This window comes from Aspergillus terreus, genomic scaffold (genome assembly GCF_000149615.1).
Source record: "Aspergillus terreus NIH2624 scaffold_5 genomic scaffold, whole genome shotgun sequence".
NCBI classification, from domain to species: Eukaryota; Fungi; Ascomycota; class Eurotiomycetes; order Eurotiales; family Aspergillaceae; genus Aspergillus; species Aspergillus terreus.
Genome location: NT_165928.1, coordinates 435,706 through 455,034, shown reverse-complemented (window position 1 = coordinate 455,034; position 19,329 = coordinate 435,706). Strand labels below are relative to the sequence as shown.

Sequence of the window (19,329 nt, the reverse complement as noted above, 5' to 3'; positions counted from 1 at the left end):
GACTGCCGAGGAGAAGACGGATATCCTGCTGTCCGGCATATCGGAATAGGCCGCTTATGCAGTGGTTAACCCCACACCGTGTTGAAGAATGCTCGATTCGTCCACCCCAGGCACGGCATTGGCGCATTTCGGCAACATCCCCTGAAACTTCAATAGACTATCTCGACAAAACGAGCTTCGGAGGATCCTCCGTTAGCCTTAATCTTAGTACTCCTCACAACAGCTAGTCTCTTGACACGCTGCGAGCCCACCGAAGCCAACAATTTCCAATCGGAGACCATACTGCCCTCTTGGCAGACGGTGTGCACGGTGGCAATCAGGGTCCCCAGCACAGGGGTTCCGCGAGATGCAGACACTCTTCCATCTCTCTGAAACAGTCAGGCCTAGCGGCATCACGGTCCGCGGCACCGTCTATGATGCTTCGCTTTGAATTTTCCCGTAAGGCGGACCGTGACGATCTGAGATCACCGAGTGTTCTGGCACGGTATATAAGAGGGCATCCCGCCCCTCCAAGTTCGGCTCATCACCTCTGCAGGACAGGCAACAAGCAGCAAGAAAAATCCATTCTTTTTGGTTTCCTTCATTATGCATCAACGCGCCCTCCTTTTCTCCGCCCTTGTCGGAGCCGTTCGCGCTCAGCAGGCTGGGACGCTGACGGAAGAAGTCCACCCTCCCTTGACCTGGCAAAAGTGCACCGCCGACGGCAGCTGCACCGAGCAGTCTGGTAGCGTCGTGATTGATTCCAACTGGCGTTGGCTCCACTCGACCAACGGCTCGACCAACTGCTACACCGGAAACACTGTGAGATTACACAAAGTGAATAGCGGAAGTGTTCGCAGAAACTGACACGGATTGGATAGTGGGATGAGTCTCTTTGCCCGGACAATGAGGCTTGCGCCGCGAATTGCGCTTTGGATGGTGCCGACTACGAGAGCACTTACGGCATCACCACCTCTGGCGACGCCTTGACTCTCACCTTCGTCACCGGCGAGAACGTCGGCTCCCGTGTGTACCTGATGGCCGAGGATGATGAGAGCTACCAGACCTTCGATCTCGTCGGCAACGAATTCACCTTCGACGTCGATGTATCCAACCTCCCTTGTGGCTTGAACGGTGCGCTCTACTTCACCTCTATGGATGCCGATGGTGGCGTGTCCAAGTACCCCGCCAACAAGGCCGGCGCCAAGGTGAGCATTGCGATTCAGAGCGTTCCCGTCGACAATACCGAGTATGTTGACAAAATATTTAGTACGGCACGGGTTACTGTGACTCGCAGTGCCCACGTGACCTGAAGTTCATCAACGGCATGGTAAGACTCCTCTCGCCAGACCCCGGAGGGACAAACACTTACAGAAATGATAGGCCAACGTGGAAGGCTGGACCCCGTCGGATAATGACAAGAACGCCGGTGTCGGTGGCCACGGATCTTGCTGCCCCGAGCTGGACATCTGGGAAGCGAACAGCATCTCGAGTGCCTTCACCCCTCATCCTTGTGACGACCTTGGGCAGACCATGTGCAGTGGTGATGACTGCGGCGGCACCTACTCCGAGACCCGCTATGCCGGAACCTGCGACCCCGATGGCTGCGACTTCAACGCCTACCGCATGGGCAACACCAGCTACTACGGCCCCGACAAGATCGTCGACACCAACTCCGTCATGACCGTTGTCACCCAGTTCATCGGCGACGGTGGATCCCTCTCCGAGATCAAGCGCCTCTACGTTCAGAATGGCAAGGTTATTGCCAACGCTCAGTCCAACGTTGACGGCGTCACCGGTAACTCGATCACGTCCGACTTCTGCACGGCCCAGAAGACCGCCTTTGGAGATCAGGACATCTTCTCGAAGCATGGTGGCCTCAGTGGCATGGGTGATGCCATGTCCGCCATGGTCCTCATCCTGAGCATCTGGGATGACCACAACTCCAGCATGATGTGGCTCGACAGCACCTACCCCGAGGACGCTGACGCCTCCGAGCCCGGTGTTGCCCGCGGTACCTGCGAGCACGGCGTCGGTGACCCCGAGACGGTCGAGTCCCAGCACCCCGGTGCTACCGTGACCTTCTCCAAGATCAAGTTTGGACCGATTGGCTCCACCTATAGCTCCAACTCCACCGCCTAAGCGCTGGGCGAGTGGCTACTGCAAGGGCGAGCTATGAAAATGGTGCATATAGTGACCAGGATAAAGCGACCATTTGTGTACATATTTCGAAGGAAAGACGAAGCGGTGTCTTGGTCTTTCTGGACGTTCCTTTCTCTCGGCTGTCCTTAATTGGTCGGTCTGTTAGACTTGTGTATCTTAGGAAGATATCACTTTGCTTGCTGATTGCTTGCGTGTTTCCTTCATTTATGTCCTGAGTTAGTATAAATAAGAGATGAAGTTTGCTTCTGAATGACTTCCAATGTAGAGTGAAGAGCGTAGGAAGAGTTACCTAGGAGGGTAGGTGGTACTCTGGAGAGACAGCTAGGGCAGAGCGATAGGGCTGCGGAAGATCCGTCGGCCCGCTCTGTCCTAAAAGGGTAAGGATCCGGAAAGCTCCAACATTTTCCAGTTTGCGCCGCCAGTCGAAAAGCAAGCGGAACTCCCTCACATTTGCCCGAATTACCAGATCGCCATGTTCGACACAGTCTGCACCTTGCCGCTCTCCGCGGACTTGTTTTCGCAGGCCCTCCACCCCAAAGAGCCGGTGGTCTCTGTGGGACTGTCCTCCGGGCACGTCCAGACATTTCGGCTCCCGTCCGACGAAGTCGACAGCGACGATGACGGGGCGTCGACGTCCTCGTCCCGAACTGGACGCGGACACATTGATACAATGTGGCGCACGAGACGACACAAGGGGAGCTGTCGGTGCTTGGGGTTCGGCGTTGACGGGGAGATGCTGTACTCTGCCGGAACGGATGGGTTGGTGAAGGCCGCAAAGGCGGAGACGGGAGTGGTTGAGAACAAGATTGCTATCCCGCTGGACAAGAATGGGTAAGTTAGACTATTCTCTAGGATTAAGTGAATGGGTTTTGATTTGATTGCACGGTCCAATTGATTGCATGCCTGTTTTTCTCTTTTCTGTTTTGCTTTGCTGATCTTGGTAGCTCCGTCGACGCCCCGACGATCATCCACGCTCTTTCCCCGCAGACCCTCCTCCTCGCCACGGACTCCAGCGCATTACACCTCTATGATCTACGCATTCCCTACTCGAAAGTCTCGGCTCGGCCAGAGCAGTCGCACCACCCCCACGACGACTACATCTCGTCTTTGACGCCGCTGCCTCCCTCCGACACGAGTACGTCTGGGTTCAGCAAGCAGTGGGTGACCACGGGTGGCACCACGCTGGCCGTCACTGATCTCCGCCGAGGCGTGCTCGTGCGCAGCGAGGACCAGGAAGAGGAGCTGGTCAGCTCCGTATACATCGACGGCCTGCCTTCGAGTGGGACGAGCCGCGGCGCGAAGGTGGTTGTGGGTGGATCTGGTGGGGTGCTGACCCTCTGGGAGAAGGGCGCATGGGATGACCAGGACGAGCGAGTCTACGTACAGCGTGAATCTGGCGGCGGCGAGTCCTTGGAGACGCTGGCTGTCGTTCCGGATGACCTGGGCAAGGGCAAAATGGTCGCCGTCGGACTGGGCAATGGCGCAGTGAAGTTTGTCCGGATTGGCGCTAACCGCGTGGTGTCGGAGGTCATGCATGACGAGACGGAGGGTGTGGTGGGACTTGGATTCGATGTTGAGGGACGCATGGTCAGTGGTGGTGGCCAGATTGTCAAGGTCTGGCATGAAGCGGTGGACTCTGGCGATGGCGTGAACGGGAATGAGACCGGAGGGAAGCGTGCATTTGGTGACGACAGTGACGAGGATAGCGACGATGGCGATGACGATGACGACTCGGGCGACAGTGATCAAGAAAACAAGCGAGGCGATGCCCGCAAGAAGCGCAAGAAGGGCAAGACCCCGAAGCGCGGGGGCGGCCAGGCGGTCATGGCCTTCCACGATCTCGATTGATTGAGGGGGGAACGGATTGTCCTGTTGTATTGTGATACCCGTTTATCCAGACAAACAGCATTCGTAGCTGGTTAAAAATATGGACGTTCCTGCGAGTTGTCATGCGACGGAAGTATAGAACGCCATAGGATACTGCGGGGGATTTCCGAAGCGGGAATTCTACCGCTTTTTTTTTTTTTTTGCCTGCAGTGGTCATCGTCCTTGCTGTCGGGGCTTGCTGGTACATTCCCTCATTTCCGACGGTATCGAGAGTAGAAGTATAGGTATGGTCTGACCCTAATTCATTCTCCTAGCTCGACAGTTGTCGGTGGCTATCAGCGATTCTGCCAGCTGGTTATACGATATCACCTCATCACGTTAACCTTCATACTGGTATCACGAGAAATTTGATATTAAAACTCGTCATATTCTATTGCGTTCGTTTCTCATACCCTTGGTCCGCAGCTAAAAAAATATTTAAAAGATTCTTATAAAATACCAAGCTCCATAGATATGAGTTAATTGTACTATTTGAGTCGGTCCATCATTTCCTGAGAGGACTGGGATTTACCACAGCAGACTGAAATGGATGCAGTGCATTCCGGAAAGTATAGCCATTGTCATTGCAACCGCTGATCCATATCGCCTTGTCTCTTCTTGAGCTCGCCACACATCTCCTTCAGAACCCCAGCCAACCATGCGAAGTCGCTTATTTCCAAATACACCTGTGCGCTGAGTCGCGTCCAAAGCGAATTCCCATGGGCAAAAACCGGCACAAAAGTTCCGTACTTGTACGCGAGGGTGGTTTGAAACCAATTGATCGTAGCAGCAACCTGGTCTGCTGGTAGGAGGAGGTAGGATGGTTTGACAGGCTCTGGGCTTCCCTGAATAGCAATGGGTAGCTGAACCGTTGCCATGCCGCAGCGTCGCAGTTGGCTTTGTGCTCTTTTTTTCGCGGTTGGTTCCTGTAAAACTTCGGTGTTCAGGGCAGCTGCCAGTAGATCTGCAGCTTCATTTGCCAATGTCTCCAGATAGGTGTAAATACGCTCTTCGCCACCGCAAATCTCGTTGCGGAACTTCAAGGCTGCAGGGACACATAGATAGGGTGTGTCGTCATTCGTTGCAACGAACTCAAATAGGCTCTCGAACGGGGTTTTGGACGGGTCATCGCTTTTCATAATAGAAGGAGAGGTCTTAGGACCGCCAGGGGCAGGGATGTAACCCCATGAGGTGGGAACCGTAGTGCGAATTAAATGCTGGTGGCGTTCAGGAACATAGAGGACGCAACAGCTGCGTGGAACAAAAAGCCATCTATACATTGAATTCCAGAGGTCAACATTTGGGTGGGACATCTAAACAGCAATGGAAAGAGACTCACTTATGACAGTTGCTAGTAAAAAAGTCCGGCTGTAGTCTTCCCAGATCTAGAGGAATTTGGCCGATGCCATGTGCGCCGTCGATAAGACTCAGAATCCCTTCTTCCCGGCACACAGCTGTTAACCGTTCAAAAGGAAACCGCATGGCCGGCAGGCTGGACACGATGTCGAAAAGCGCAATCTTCACATTCAACTTTTCCGCCCTGGTCTTTCTCACAACGTCAAGAAATTGCTCCACTAAGTCCTCGTGGCTAATCGGACACCGGTATTGGACTTTCCGTGCTTGGAGTGGCGTTGACTCTATGAGAGAGGATATCCCCTTCTCCAGAGCACCATAGATTGTTTCAAAATAGATGATCACATCACCCGATTGAAAGGGGATATTGTGAAGGATGGTATTTACGCCCGTGGTGGCGTTTTTCACAAAGACACACTCCTGTCTGGGCACGTTGAGCATCTTGGCTATTGCCTCTCGGGATGCATCAAGAGCCCTTGGGGTGGTATAACGGATAAATGGATCCGGGCGTGCTTCAGCTTGGTCTTGAAATCCTCGCAAGGCTGCTCGGACAGCGCTTGGGTATGTTCCAAAGGACCCTGACACTGTAAATATTGTGGCAAATAGATCGAAGGTTTCTTTTTAGGTAGTACTTACCGTGATTCAGATTTACAAAGTCGGGATCAATGAGGAAATGCTTCCGCATTGGAGCGCCGAAGGGAGTGGGAGTATCGCACTTCATATTGCTCAAAAGGGGTTTCTATCGTGTCGTCTTTGAAAGTGATATTCAGAAAATGTTTGCAGGGGCGTTTTCTTTTTGCTTTTTGAAGATTGAGGCTTTGTCATCTCGCGCAAACTTTTTCCACCGACAATCCATGGGAAGTCCCCAGTGGCAACACCTTGACAATAGCTTCGGCACAGGTACAAAGGCCCTCCAGAACTTAGGTAAGATTTAAAAATGTCTAATCATGATCCTCATCCTCTTTTCCTCCGACAACTCTCGTAAATCCCGGATTTCCTGTTTTTTCATCTCGCAGAACGTGCGGAGACACTTGCTCATCGCACCTCCCTCCCACCTCTCCAATTCACGCAGACTCTCGCTGAGATCCGATGGCATCCGCTGCGTAATTCCCAGCTCTCTCCTCGTTTGCTCATCCAGTGCGATTGGGTTGCCATTGAAATCCTGCCACACCAGTTGCTTTCCGGTCCGCAATCCTCCCAGCCCGGCGTGGATGAACGCCGCCACGACCAGATACATATTCGCGGTGGCATCGCAGCATCGAATTTCCCAGTGTCCCGTCTTCACTTTGCGGATTGGGAAATCCCGATTCTCGGTACCCCAGCCGATCCAGCAACCGGCTTCCGACTTTCGATCCGTCACGCGTTTGTAGCTGTCTTCCAACGGCATCGTCAGGGCACATAATCCGCCTAAGTGATCTAGCATCCCCGCCAAAAACGCGTTTTCATCGCCCTCCACGTCCGACGTCATGGAAATATGGAAGTGGGCCCCAATCCCCGTATGAACCTCCACCGGGGAAGGGTACATCGTGGCAATGATACCGCGTTCCCAAAAGAGAGATTTGACTGCTTCTCGCGTAAACACCCAGGCGTCAATCGATTCCAGCGGAGACAGAGGGCCGGTGGATATTTCAAACATCCCCAGGCCCGACTCCGAACAGTAGTGTAAAACCTCGATGTTTTCGCGCTGCAAAACGCGGACTACATCGTCGATGATGGGCGCGCAACGGTTCCGTAATCCCGTGGTTGTCCACCAGGAATATAAGGTGTCATCTAGATCCTTCCCGTCGGGCGTCAAGCAGCGGAATTCCACTTCGAATCCGACTTTGAATTGGAGACGCGGCGCACTGGCCAAGACCGAGGTTAGAAGTGTTCTCGGATCCCTTTCAAATCCAATGCCCTCTTCGGATATGAAGCACATGACACTGGCGTGGCCTGGCGCATAGTGGCACTCGCGTAGGGAGGAGAAGTCGGGGTAGATGGAGTCGACGCCGACATGGGAGCGATTTTCCATCATGCGAATGATATTGGTCGCTGTGATACATATCGGTCCTCCACAAAGAGGGGATTCTGTGGCGGCCAGTTTACGTGCGCTGGAGACGGGCACGACACGGGCACGGAGGATGCCGACATAATCGATCCACTGATATCTTATGAACTCTACTTGAGGGCGTTGGTCCAGAAATTTGGCCAGTAGAGCGAGCGATCCTTTTCCCGATCTTCCATGCATTGTCGCTGGTCGAGGGGATTTGCTATAGCGACTCCTATAAAAGAGATCGTCGACCTAATAAACCCGACGTCTCAATTGGATTAGCAGTAGCTTATGGAGGTGAGTGGGCAGTGGGGCTTTTCTTAGTTACCTTGCTTTCCGGCTATACAAACTGGTAAGGCTTGTAACTTCAATGCGTTCGGAAGATATATTCAGCAATAATTTTATTCTTTACAGCAGAGAAGATGTGATTCCAATGAGCTCATCATTTAAATACTGAGACTATGGACAATTTTAAGGGAGTACCAAGGTAGTGTCTAAAGGGAGACAGGACGAACACCGAAAGAAGCATGCATTTATGGGATGGTAAGCGGCATCACTACAGCTCGGCGGGACCCAAAGATCTCTCGGTGGCACCCTAAATTCTGCCACCGCCTAAAATTATGCTTAAAGCTTTGGGTCCCGTTCAGCACCCCTTTCTATCAATAATACTAAGGCGACAGACAAATACCAAATACACTAATTCTTTTATAGCTTCTAATCGGTATCAGCTAGTACAATAATTTTGTAATTTTTTTCAAATTTTTAAACGGTAATATTTGTTAACCGAGACCTAAATAACTAGACAAGTTACAAGGGCGGTGGCAGAATTTTGGGCACTACTGAGGATTTTTTCGGGCCTCGCTCAGCTGTAACCTGGATGGTAAGGTAGTAGGATAGGGTTACGCGAAATCTACATGCAGGGCAGTGAGCATGGGAACAAACTGAATTGGAGAGTCGAGAGTGACGCATTGTGTAACCCAGTGGTGAGGTTTGGCGAGTAACGGGACTTATATACCTGTAAGTTATATGATATCCCCTTGTCTGGTGTGCCAGTTTAGCGTCAAATCCCATTGGTCGACACGTTGAACTATGACGGCAACATTAGGCTGTAGGGCAATTGGCCAATAGAGAAAGCGAGAAAGGTATCGCGGGTTTTGGGAGGGGACTTCTAAGTAGGTGTAATTGAGTCACTGAACTCCTGGTAAGGCGTTATGATATAGCCTACTACGATCAAATCATGACGCAGGTAGCATCAAGCGTTCATTAGAAGAACGTACAAGTCGAATGGAGTTGATCCTCGTCCCTTATGGTAAGCATATATATCTCTCTCCTTCTCTTGGACGTCCGCACCTGCGACTGCTCCTCTTACAAGATACAACTCTCCGAATCCAACTGCATTCCTTCAGTACAAGAAATCCCTCTATATGATTGAAATGGATTCATCACAGCCGTCGGCTAATGGAAGTGGAAGCCTCCTGCACCGGAAAGCCCCAGTATCCTCTTACCAAAACGAGAGGACGATCAATATAAGCGTGTTGTCCCATGAAGCGATCCGTGACAAAATTCGCCAATCGCTTGTGGAAGTCAGCAACGGCCTAGCTGCGGACAAAATACGATTCACCTACACCGATGGCCAGAACGCGTCCGCTGTCCGCATTCGAGTAGAGAATGCACTATTGGACGCACTCGCAGACCCCTACCGATGGGCGGTTCGTCCATATCTGGTGCAGGATAGCCAGCCGATACTTATCTTGCTATCCACTCGCCAATATAATACGCACGGCCCATCCCTGAGCAGCCTGCTTAGCGCGATATCGGACATGGAGAACGGGGCACCTACTGCGGACGTGTTGTACAGACTTGCAAACGAGCTTGACAATCGCCTACTTCGCAGTATTCTGCCCGAGAAAGCAGCTATCATCGAGAACAAGCTGACGTCGATCGCCCACACCAACAGCCTTCTGCTGGCCACGCTAGCTGCGGAGATCTTGACGTTCCAAGGGTCTCCAACCTTGCCAATGAAAGCTATCATGAAAATGCAACAAAGCGCTGGTGGTTGCGTCGACCTCAACGGGTACACGAGGCATGCCGCGGCGACGTTTGAAAAGCGCATCAAGGTTGATGACTACAATTTCTTCGAGCTAGTGCATCCCGCTTACTTCCGTCAAACTGTGGCGCTGGCGGATTTAGTGACCAGATTCGTCAAGAAGCCTCGTCCTCGGGCCATCGATGTCGGACCTGGTCCAGGCACCAATCTCCTCGCATTCCTAGAACTACTCCCACAGACGGAAGTTCTGGCAATCGAACCCAGTGATATTGCATTCCAATACCTTACCGATCATTTCAAAGATGGCACGATGGTTACATGTCTGCGGGAAGACTTCCTGTGTGTGCCGGTGGAATCGGGAGAAGTCGATTATATCATGTCAACGGGAGCATCCCATCACTTCTACACTGACGGATTTCTTCAACGCAGCGCACAGTGGCTACGACCGGGAGGCTATTGGTTTATTGCGGATGAGATGATTTCACCCTTCGAAACTCGTAAAGAACGACACCTCAACCTGCTACGCCACCATCTTGCGTACATGGTTCCCCTCTGTTTTCCCTGGCCCGCTATGGACGTCGATCCCCGAACACCCTCGGAGCGAGAATTTGTCGACGATTTCAATAACACAGTCCCGCACGCCAAGTTTTATGCTGATACTGGTATGGTTGACGAGGCGGAAAGTCTCTGCCGTGAATTACTGTCCCGAGCGGAGCGCCATGGGTTCACAACCAAAGTGTCTCACCCACATCTTTCGTTCTGGCGACTGCAGTGGCTCGAATTGCAAGCTCTAGTGGCAGGGCTCGATTATGAGGTGGAACAAAAGACACATCCGCGGCACTTGATTAAGATGGCCGAGGGTGCAGGGCTTAAATGTGTTGCGCATAAACGAGTCTATGGCACAGTGGGATTGACGGATGATTGTGCTGGAACACATGTTATGGCTTTCCAGAAGGCATGAACAAAACTCAGATGGCCAAGACCCTCACGTATCTCAAGTGATTTAATTACTATAATGTACTTATGATTGATGAGAATTCAGGAAAAGTTACCCGGCATTTCTATAGCGCTCCCCACCCGCTATGAACTATATATGTATTTTTCCTCCCCGGGCCCCTATGCCGAGCGTAGCGAGGAAATACGACTTGTATAGTAATCAGCCTTTATACTTGCTGGCAGACCGTATAATTAGGAGAAAATCGAATCGCTAGGAAGTATGTAAAGGAAATAAGGACCTATAAACATGTCGCTTTATTGCTAGGTTTAGGGGAATTCAAGTCACTAGTATTTCCTCCCCGGAATCGATCACTGCCACAACTGCCGAGCCTGAGCGGCCCCGCGAACCAGACCCACGAGCGAGAGATTTGCCCCAATGGCTTCATCACTGCGCCGGTGGGGTGTGGGGGGCCATGAGGATTAATCATTGATGATCAAGCTTCATATGGGGATGTCGGGGGATATCCGGACTATTTAATATCTGATCTCCCCACCTCTTTTCCACTCAGATATCGGTCTCCGTGATAGTCCATCACTGCCCTCCCCTACATCAACATGGACGCCTTTGAATACAACGCCAATCCCGGCCGGGTCATCTTCGGCAGTGGAACGATTCAGAAACTCCCCGAGGAGATCGCCCGTCAGAACTTGAAGGCGCCGCTGGTGCTCTCGACCCCGCAGCAAGTCAGCCAGGCGGAGAGCGTCAAGGACGTGCTCAAGGGCCAGGTCGCCGGCATTTTCAGCGAGGCGACCATGCACACGCCCACGCATATCACCGACAAGGCCCTGGAGTATGCGAAAGCCCAGGGTGCCGACTGCGTCGTGTCCATCGGCGGTGGAAGCACCATTGGTCTGGGCAAGGCCATCAGCATCCGCACCGGACTGCCTCACATTTGCATCCCGACCACCTACGCCGGTAGCGAAATGACTCCCATCCTGGGCGAGACGGCCGACGGCCTGAAGAAGACTCGCTCCGACCCTAAGATCCTGCCGGGGACTGTGATCTACGATGTCGACTTGACGATGACGCTTCCGGCGGCCATGAGTGCGACCAGCGGTGTCAACGCCATTGCCCATGCCGGTACGCATATAAAGAGACTTCCTCTTCCCCACTGACTCTCAAGACCCGCAGACTAACGGCAGACATACAGTTGAGGCCCTCTATGCGCGCAACACTAACCCGGTGATCAACCTAATGGCACTGGAGGGTACCCGTGCCCTGGCATCGTCTCTCCCCGAGATTGTCGAGAACCCCTCGTCAGCGTCGGCCCGTTCCTTGGCTCTCTACGGAGCCTGGCTGTGCGGAACCTGTCTCGGCAGTGTGGGCATGTCCATCCACCACAAGCTGTGCCATACCCTCGGTGGGAGCTTCAACCTTCCCCACGCGGAAACCCACACGGCCGTCTTGCCGCATGCCATCTCCTACAACGCCCCCAACATCCCCGAGGCGATGAAGAAGCTGGCCGAGGCACTCCCCGACAGCAACGGCGACGCCATTCACGGACTGAACGTTCTGTTGTCCAAGCTCAAGGTGAAGCGCGGTCTCAAGGACTTCGGCATGAAGGAGGAGGATATCGACAAGGCCGCCGATATTGCCGTGAGCAACCCCTACTGGAACCCGCGGGAGATCAAGCGCGAGCCGATTCGTGAGTTGATCCGTCGTGTGTGGGCTGGTGAGCCCGCTACGGCCAACCTCTAGACTAGGATTAGACTGGTTTCGTCATGCCCAGGGTTGAATCTTGTACATATTTCCGCTGAACCGCATGGGCATTTATGAGCGAACATGAATGATCAATGTTTTCAACGAAACGTATATACACGTAGGATGAGACAGATAGATGCCTTACTCTGCTACTGCGGTAATCGATATGGCGCCATTGGCGGGCACGTTTGGCGGGGTGAAGTGGGGGACTCGATTTTGCCTGCAGAAAAAAATTCCGCCGCAATCATCATCCCGCCTACACTTCATCCCACCATTCTACACACTCTACACCCGCTCGCTGGATTGCGCCTACGCTCTATCAGTGAGAATATTCCCATCTCATCATGGGTAGCGAGATGGAGGCTGCGCCGGTGCTCTCCACCCCGGACACTCGCATCCTCGAGGCGACCGACTCCGTCGCCCCGCAAGACGCCGCTCGCAGCGCGTCCGATGAGGAGCTTTACATCACCTATGACATCGATCGCACGCTGAAAGAGATCCGCCAGGCGCGGTACAAGCGGATCGCCCTGCAATTCCCCGATGACATGCTTCCCGACGCCCCACGCGTGTTCCAGATGCTGAGTCGGGGTCTGGACAAACGCGACGCCGAGGACAACAGCTCCCACCCTGCGACGAAAGAATCCAGCGCTCCCACCGCCTCGGATGATCTCACCCAGTCTGTCTCTCAACTGAACGTGGAGGATAGCACGGAACCTGCGTCGAAACTCTACATCTTGGCCGATACCTCCTACGGCACCTGCTGCGTCGACGAGGTGGCCGCGGAACATGTCAACGCAGATGTAGTCGTGCACTACGGACGGTCCTGTCTGTCCCCGACGGCACGGCTACCGGTCATCTACGTCTTCACGAACAAACCCTTGTCCCTCGACCCTGTGGTCCGCGCCTTCAAAGAGACCTACCCAGACCCAGCAAGCAAGGTCATCCTCGCGGCCGACGTAACCTACTGCGGCCACCTACCCGCTCTGCACAAACGCCTGTCCGAGGAGGGCTACACGAACCTGTTTGCAACGGAAGTCGTGCATAACCCGTCGTCTGCCATCCCCAACCGGACGGTGCCAGATTCGGTGCGCGAAGCCCCCGAGTCCCTGTCCGACTGGCAGCTTTTCCACATCTCTGACCCACCCACTGCCCCTCCTCTTGACCCTTGCTTCCCGCGTCGCCGCCATCCACATCTATCCCACGGACGGCCCGACAAGCGACAACGTCAAGCCGCTGCCAGCATCCTCGGCGATTGCTCTGCGTCGTCGCTATGCCATTCTCACGTCCCTCACCACCGTCCCCATCTTCGGTATCCTGGTGAACACCCTGAGCGTGAAGAACTACCTGCACATCGTGGACCATGTGAAGGGGAAGATTGCCGCGGCTGGCAAAAAGAGCTATCTGTTTGTGGTGGGCAAGTTGAACGCGGCGAAGGTCGCCAACTTCAGCGAGATCGGTGGCTGGGTGGTGATCGGATGCTGGGAGAGTTCGCTGGTCGACAGTAAAGACTTCTGGAAGCCGGTGATCACGCCGTTTGAGTTGGAGCTTGCGCTCCAGAGCGACGCGGAGCGAGTCTGGACCGGCGCGTGGCAGAGCGACTTCCAGAGCGTTCTCGACCAGCAACAAGCGGCGGCCGCACAAGGGGCGGAGGCCGAGAAGAATGCGACAGCCGACGGCGAAGACGACGAGGAGTCAGAACCCGAGTCCGCGCCTCCTGAATTCGACCTGCGTACGGGGCGGTATGTGTCGCACTCGCGTCCGATGCGCAATGCCGCACCCCGTGTTTCTGCGGGCGATGCGGCGGCGTCTGCGGCCAACGGACCCTCCGCGGCGCGGGCACTGGCTAGGCGGGCCAAGGGCGATCTGGCGATGATCGGCGGGACGGTGTCCCCAGGGGCGGAGTTCCTTCGATCGCAGCGCACCTGGAAAGGGCTGGGCAGCGACTTTGATATTCAATATGAAGACGAGGGGGAGGAGCGGGACAGTACGCTGGTAGTGGAAGGGCGCAAGGGCGTTGCAAGGGGGTATACCGTGGGAGAATCGATAGACCGGCATTAACTAGTTGGAGATAGACCATGCCTTGCTTCTATATATCCGTGAGCATACGGAGTTTTACGACCAATGTGAGAGTGCATATGTCGAATAAACAAGAATCTGTATGTTTTGAAGGGTGTATTAAGTCTAGGAGGCCGGAGGGATCCAGTGAATATGGCGTGATGGGAGGAGGGAATTCCTCGCATGCTCCAATGCCTCCATCAGGTAAAAGGGAGAAACCGTTAGTGAATCCCGATCATCTGGACCCTGGACGGCGATCAGACTCCTGTACTCTGCAAGTCATCGCAAATATATCGAATAAACTAGGGAGTAAATAAGATTGTACAGAAAACCGGTCGGAAGATGGACTATCACATGACGCGACGCCGATTGTGAGTTGTCCAAAGACCCCAGCAATTAATTGTCCTTCATGCATCCATCCATCTGTCTCTCTCTTATCGTCTGCTCCCCTCCTCTCCTCTTCTCTCGTTGCTTCTCCTCCTCCCTCCCTCCCCTCCTTCTGCATCTCCTGACTATTCCTCCTCCTTGCGCCTCTCATTCTCCCTCCCTGAGAATGTCCTCCTCCTCTCGCAATCTCCACTTCCTCCGTGACTTCGCGTCACAGTGAACACCCTCCAATACACAGGAGAAGACCATATACTGGCCTCGTCCAGCCTCTGCCTGGCCTCGGCTTCGGCTTTGCGACCCGACAACCCGCCATGGATACCGTTTCCAATGCCGCCCAGCAAGTGCTGGTCGAATCTGCCCGGGATCAGTCCGTCGTTCCCGTGGAGCGATGTCTCTCCAGCTTTGAACGAGTGTTTACCACCCATGCGCCTATCCTGGAATCGCTGCTCCTCCAAATTCCGACGGACACGCTTCTCCAGCTCTACCACACCTCCCGCTACCTCCGATCGTTCCTCCAGTCGTACCCGACCGCATGGAAGTACCTCTCGTTTCGCTTGTTCTATCCTTCCGGAACGCCGTCCCCCCTCCGAGTCGTCATCGCAGGCACCCCGGATCCCGTCACGCCGCGGCAGTCGCGTCCTTATGCTCTCGATCAGCTGTTGATGAACGTCGTGATTCCGTTCAGTCCGTGTTTGAGGAGCCTGGAGTTGGACAATACCGCGGTCTCCGGCCAGATCCTCATCTCCACCGTTCTACACTCCCGGCGCGAAACCCTCGAACATCTTTCTGTCCGCGGTTGCAAGAACGTCTCGCTCAAATACCACATCATTCCGTATCTCACGATGTTTGGCCTGCAGTATGACGTGAGCATGGAGAAGAACATCGGCAGTTCCCCGTCGACCAAGTCTCTCGCCCTCAAGAGTCTCTACACATACCGGTGCCGCCATCACCGCCGTCGACCCTACCTCTCCAGCTCGCTGACACGCAAGGACTCGGATTCAGAACCGACCCACGAACTGGTGAGCCTCTGCCACAAACTCGGAATCTGGACGGATACCGCCTGGTGCTCCACTCCCGCCGGACGCTGCTTCAGGCGACGGGGTTACGTTTCCATGAGAGTGCCCCAGGGGAATCCGGAAGTGTGGGTTGTGTTTGATCGACTGTGGAGGTCGAAGAACTGGATCGGTCCGGTGGATCAGGGAAGTCGGCCGCTCAAACGCGATGGGAAGCTGTGGGAACATGCGGAGAGCGGCTGCTATGGGGAGGCTTTAGGAACTGCTGAATCGAGGCCGCTGGGTGAGGGAAAGATGACCCCGGCGCATCTCCGGTCCAGCCATCGGCAGTTTGTTGAGAACATCCGCTGCGACAATTGTTATGAAGTAATCCCCGAGCGTTGCGAACAATGCAGCATCCTCATGCACTGCGTCGGATGTCGGAAGACCCTCTGTGCCAGCTGCGCCTACGACAGACCCTATCTTCGCAACAGTGTCGACGCTCATCTTGTCGAAAATCCTAGGAACTCGTTCTGGTGGGCGCCTGGGGCGACAACTTCCCCATGTCTGATGGCGGACCCGCTGGCGAACCAGACGGAGACCCCTGCACTGCACCAGCATGTCCCAGCGACCTACCCCATTCTCAAGTTTCACTGGTGCTGTACCGAACCTATCTTTTCCGGGGGTGGTGGCATCAGTATTGGGACTCCCAATCGCGACGTTGATCAAGTGCGAGCCGCACCTTTGCCTCGGGGGCAGGGCTGGGAGGATCTAGAGTACTCGGCCCAGGAATGGAGCAAGACATTCCCCAAGTACGCCTACGGTGACCCGCGTAAGCCCGACTATACTCTCGAGGCCGGACATATCGCGATGATGAAATGGCTATTGGGCCCGCCAGATCGCCAGCCAACCGCGTGCCCCCGTAATCTCTGCCAGGAATGCTACGACACGCCCCAGTGGAAAGTGCACTGCAAGAGCTGTTCCAAACCCTTGTGCATCGAGCATGATCTTCGTGGCCTGCGTCTCCGCATCTGCGGCTACCGCGATCTGACACTGGAAAAGATGGCTATCCAGAACCGGACGGATTCCAACCCACAGCCCATCCCACGCTCATACGTGTCGCCCCATCTACCGTATCCGAATACTGTGCCTGAATTTGAGCTACCCTACAGAACCCAACGGAACCTGGATTCGACCGCCAGTAGCTTCACGGAAGACACGCCTGCCGATGTTGTCGCGGAACCAAGCACCCATCCCTCGCCGAGCACAGGAGACCTCTCCGGACGGCCCGCCCCTATGCATCGTCGCTCTCGAAGCCTTTCTGTGTCAAACTCGAACCGTTCTCGCTCCTCGTCTCCGTCGTCCGTGTACTGCGAATCGCCGATGGACTCGCCCAAGTGGCAAGGCTGCCAGTCATTCTTCTGTCCTCAGTACCGGGCGGTGGGCGATCAGCGGCAACGGTGCGGCAGTGTGCTCCGCGAATGCACCAGCTGCTCGGTGTACGTGTGTCAGGACTGTGTAGACGCGAACCCGCCGTGCACCTGTTCCTACTGTGAAGTCAACTATGTCTGCCCGAACTGTCTGAAGCTCCGCGAACAAGATGGCACCTGCCGCCGGCCGGAGGAAGAAAAAGCCCGACGTGAGCAGAAGTGGAAGAGGGACATGCAGATGCTGGAGGGAATTCTGGAGACCAAGCTGGCGAACGAGGTGGCAGAATTCGCAGGCCAATTCTTTGACTCCGTCGACCCGTCTGGCGTTGTCGTGGAAGAAGTGGAGGATATTGACCACCGTCTTCCTTCTCCGGGTCCTTCCCACATCGATATGCAGTCCGCATTGTCGGGTGCCAGGGAGTTGCCCGAACCACCTGTCACAGGCAGAGGTTAGTGTCTCCGGGGGGAACAGGTGGATTTGCATTTTCGGACGGTGTTGGTGATGAAGGACACGATCATGAACATTTTACTCGATTTCAAATGAGGCGTTGGTGGTACATCTGACTGGGGGTTTATCTTGTGGTGGAGATGCACTCAGCAAATATCCCATGAAACTGTTATCTTGTCTGTTAATAGCGCTTTTCTTAGCTAGACGGCGATGTGCAGGCCGCATAGCTCGTTTTGCGAGAGACACAGAGCGAGACTGAGCATTTCCGTGCTGGTGCGGTGGCTCGTTCTCTTCGATCTGTCTGCAGGAATCTGATAGACTCTCCTTTCTTCAGTACAGTGCGATGTATTTCGATGCATATGTTGCTATACGATCATGGTTCTACCACTGGCTGTCTCGTCGGCTACTGTTGCCCATACTCTCCGCCACTCCCTCGTAACCAAACTTCTTCTGTCGGTTTTAGATGGAACTCATTAAACAGACTTTTCAGCCGCCAATTATCTGCATACAGCTTCGGCTATTATGGTTATTGCCTATGGGAGCCTGGGGGCGTTCGCCAGGGACTCGGGTAGAAGGTAAGCTTCACCCTATATATATATCTCCCCTCGCCGTAGGAGAGGACAAGAAAAAGAAGACCGAAGACTTATGTCTAGTAAATCAAACACAATGGACCGTCCACTATCCCTCGATAGCTTTCCTTCTGAACTTGTCACCCACATAGCCTCGTACCTCTGCCCCGTCGAAGACTCAAGATACCAAAAGGCGCTCTCGCAACTTTCCCAAACATGCAGAGCGCTCAGAGATGACCTCCAACCCATGCTGTTCCGTGCATATAGTCACGGCTCACGGCCAGTATCTCATCTGATCAAGTTTCTCCGCGCCATCGTCTCACGTCCGGATCTCGCCGCGGCCGTCACGAAACTGACCTTCCACCAAATGCTGGACTATACGACACTTAGCACGACCGACAAACAATTCGTCGAGACATGCATCACGGACCTCGGCCTGCGTCCTCCCCCCGTCGACTGGCACCTCGAGAGCGAATGGCGACACACAATCCTCCAGACCTTGGTAGCATACACCCCAAACCTCCAGGTCCTCGATTTCCCAGTCAACGAAGAATGGAGCCTGGAGATCTTCGAGTCTTTCCCTGACGCGCGCAACGAGATCATATTCCCCCGATTGCGCACGCTCTCGATCTACTATTACTACATCAGCGGCGACCGCTGGGGCGTCGACTACAGCCAGGTCGCCCCGTTACTCGAGGCATCGCCGAATCTGGAGAATCTGGCTCTCCCCACCTTGGAGGGGTTCTACGAGGGTAGATCAGATCTCCCGGCTCTGGATTCAGTGAAAACGCTAGATCTCGGCGAGAGCGCGTCCGGCGCGTTCTTCGTCGTTTCAATCCTGACCCGCTGCACGTCCCTGCGGAAGTTTATCCTGCACTGGCTCTCCTCCACCGGGTACGACGAGAGCCACGAGGACTGGTCCATCGCCGAGATCTGGGACGCGATGGTGCACGCGAAGCAGACACTCGAAGAAATCACCTTCGAATCTAGCCTCGACATCCCCCTCGGAAGTCCAACAACGCACAGCGTCTCGTCTCTTGCGGGATTCACGAACCTGCGAGTTCTTAACGTCGACGGACGCTCCCTCGAAGCGATGTTCCAGGCATGGAGGCTCAAGACCGGAGGCGTCGACGTCGGCGAGTTCGTGGAACAGCTCCTTCCCGCTGGGATTACCCGGTTGACGATCTGGGACCCGAACCATGTCTTGATCCCGGCGCTTTTGGCGCTTGCCCGGTGCAGGGCCCGGGGGGTGTATGAGCGTCTGGTGCAGGTCACGGTTGGCTCGTCGTCTGTGTTTAATTGCTGGATGCCAC

At 54.5% G+C, this 19,329-nt stretch overlaps 8 protein-coding genes across 8 annotated transcripts; 6 read left to right on the top strand and 2 right to left on the bottom strand.

Annotated features, from left to right (window-relative positions):
• Positions 1–585: 585 nt before the first annotated feature.
• ATEG_03727 (glycoside hydrolase family 7 protein) lies at positions 586–2,121 on the top strand (the record flags this gene model as incomplete). Its single annotated transcript, XM_001212905.1, has 4 exons — positions 586–801; positions 861–1,187; positions 1,250–1,309; positions 1,363–2,121. 4 exons carry the CDS (start codon positions 586–588, stop codon positions 2,119–2,121), a joined length of 1,362 nt encoding a protein of 453 aa, XP_001212905.1.
• A 493-nt stretch (positions 2,122–2,614) lies between these two features.
• ATEG_03726 (uncharacterized protein) lies at positions 2,615–3,990 on the top strand (the record flags this gene model as incomplete). The annotated part of the gene is made up of 2 exons (XM_001212904.1): positions 2,615–2,973; positions 3,087–3,990. The coding sequence occupies 2 exons, from the start codon at positions 2,615–2,617 to the stop codon at positions 3,988–3,990; spliced, it is 1,263 nt and encodes a 420-aa protein (XP_001212904.1).
• A 599-nt stretch (positions 3,991–4,589) lies between these two features.
• On the bottom strand, positions 4,590–5,490 carry ATEG_03725 (uncharacterized protein; the record flags this gene model as incomplete). Its single annotated transcript, XM_001212903.1, has 2 exons — positions 4,590–5,280; positions 5,348–5,490. The coding sequence occupies 2 exons, from the start codon at positions 5,488–5,490 to the stop codon at positions 4,590–4,592; spliced, it is 834 nt and encodes a 277-aa protein (XP_001212903.1).
• Positions 5,491–6,292: 802 nt separating this feature from the next.
• ATEG_03724 (uncharacterized protein) lies at positions 6,293–7,372 on the bottom strand (the record flags this gene model as incomplete). The annotated part of the gene is made up of 1 exon (XM_001212902.1): positions 6,293–7,372. One exon carries the CDS (start codon positions 7,370–7,372, stop codon positions 6,293–6,295), a length of 1,080 nt encoding a protein of 359 aa, XP_001212902.1.
• A 1,442-nt stretch (positions 7,373–8,814) lies between these two features.
• ATEG_03723 (class I SAM-dependent methyltransferase) lies at positions 8,815–10,398 on the top strand (the record flags this gene model as incomplete). The annotated part of the gene is made up of 1 exon (XM_001212901.1): positions 8,815–10,398. The coding sequence occupies one exon, from the start codon at positions 8,815–8,817 to the stop codon at positions 10,396–10,398; it is 1,584 nt and encodes a 527-aa protein (XP_001212901.1).
• Positions 10,399–10,988: 590 nt separating this feature from the next.
• ATEG_03722 (maleylacetate reductase) lies at positions 10,989–12,132 on the top strand (the record flags this gene model as incomplete). Its single annotated transcript, XM_001212900.1, has 2 exons — positions 10,989–11,514; positions 11,585–12,132. The coding sequence occupies 2 exons, from the start codon at positions 10,989–10,991 to the stop codon at positions 12,130–12,132; spliced, it is 1,074 nt and encodes a 357-aa protein (XP_001212900.1).
• A 548-nt stretch (positions 12,133–12,680) lies between these two features.
• ATEG_03721 (uncharacterized protein) lies at positions 12,681–14,193 on the top strand (the record flags this gene model as incomplete). The annotated part of the gene is made up of 2 exons (XM_001212899.1): positions 12,681–13,538; positions 13,693–14,193. 2 exons carry the CDS (start codon positions 12,681–12,683, stop codon positions 14,191–14,193), a joined length of 1,359 nt encoding a protein of 452 aa, XP_001212899.1.
• A 695-nt stretch (positions 14,194–14,888) lies between these two features.
• On the top strand, positions 14,889–17,453 carry ATEG_03720 (uncharacterized protein; the record flags this gene model as incomplete). Its single annotated transcript, XM_001212898.1, has 1 exon — positions 14,889–17,453. The coding sequence occupies one exon, from the start codon at positions 14,889–14,891 to the stop codon at positions 17,451–17,453; it is 2,565 nt and encodes an 854-aa protein (XP_001212898.1).
• Between the last annotated feature and the right edge of the window lie 1,876 nt (positions 17,454–19,329).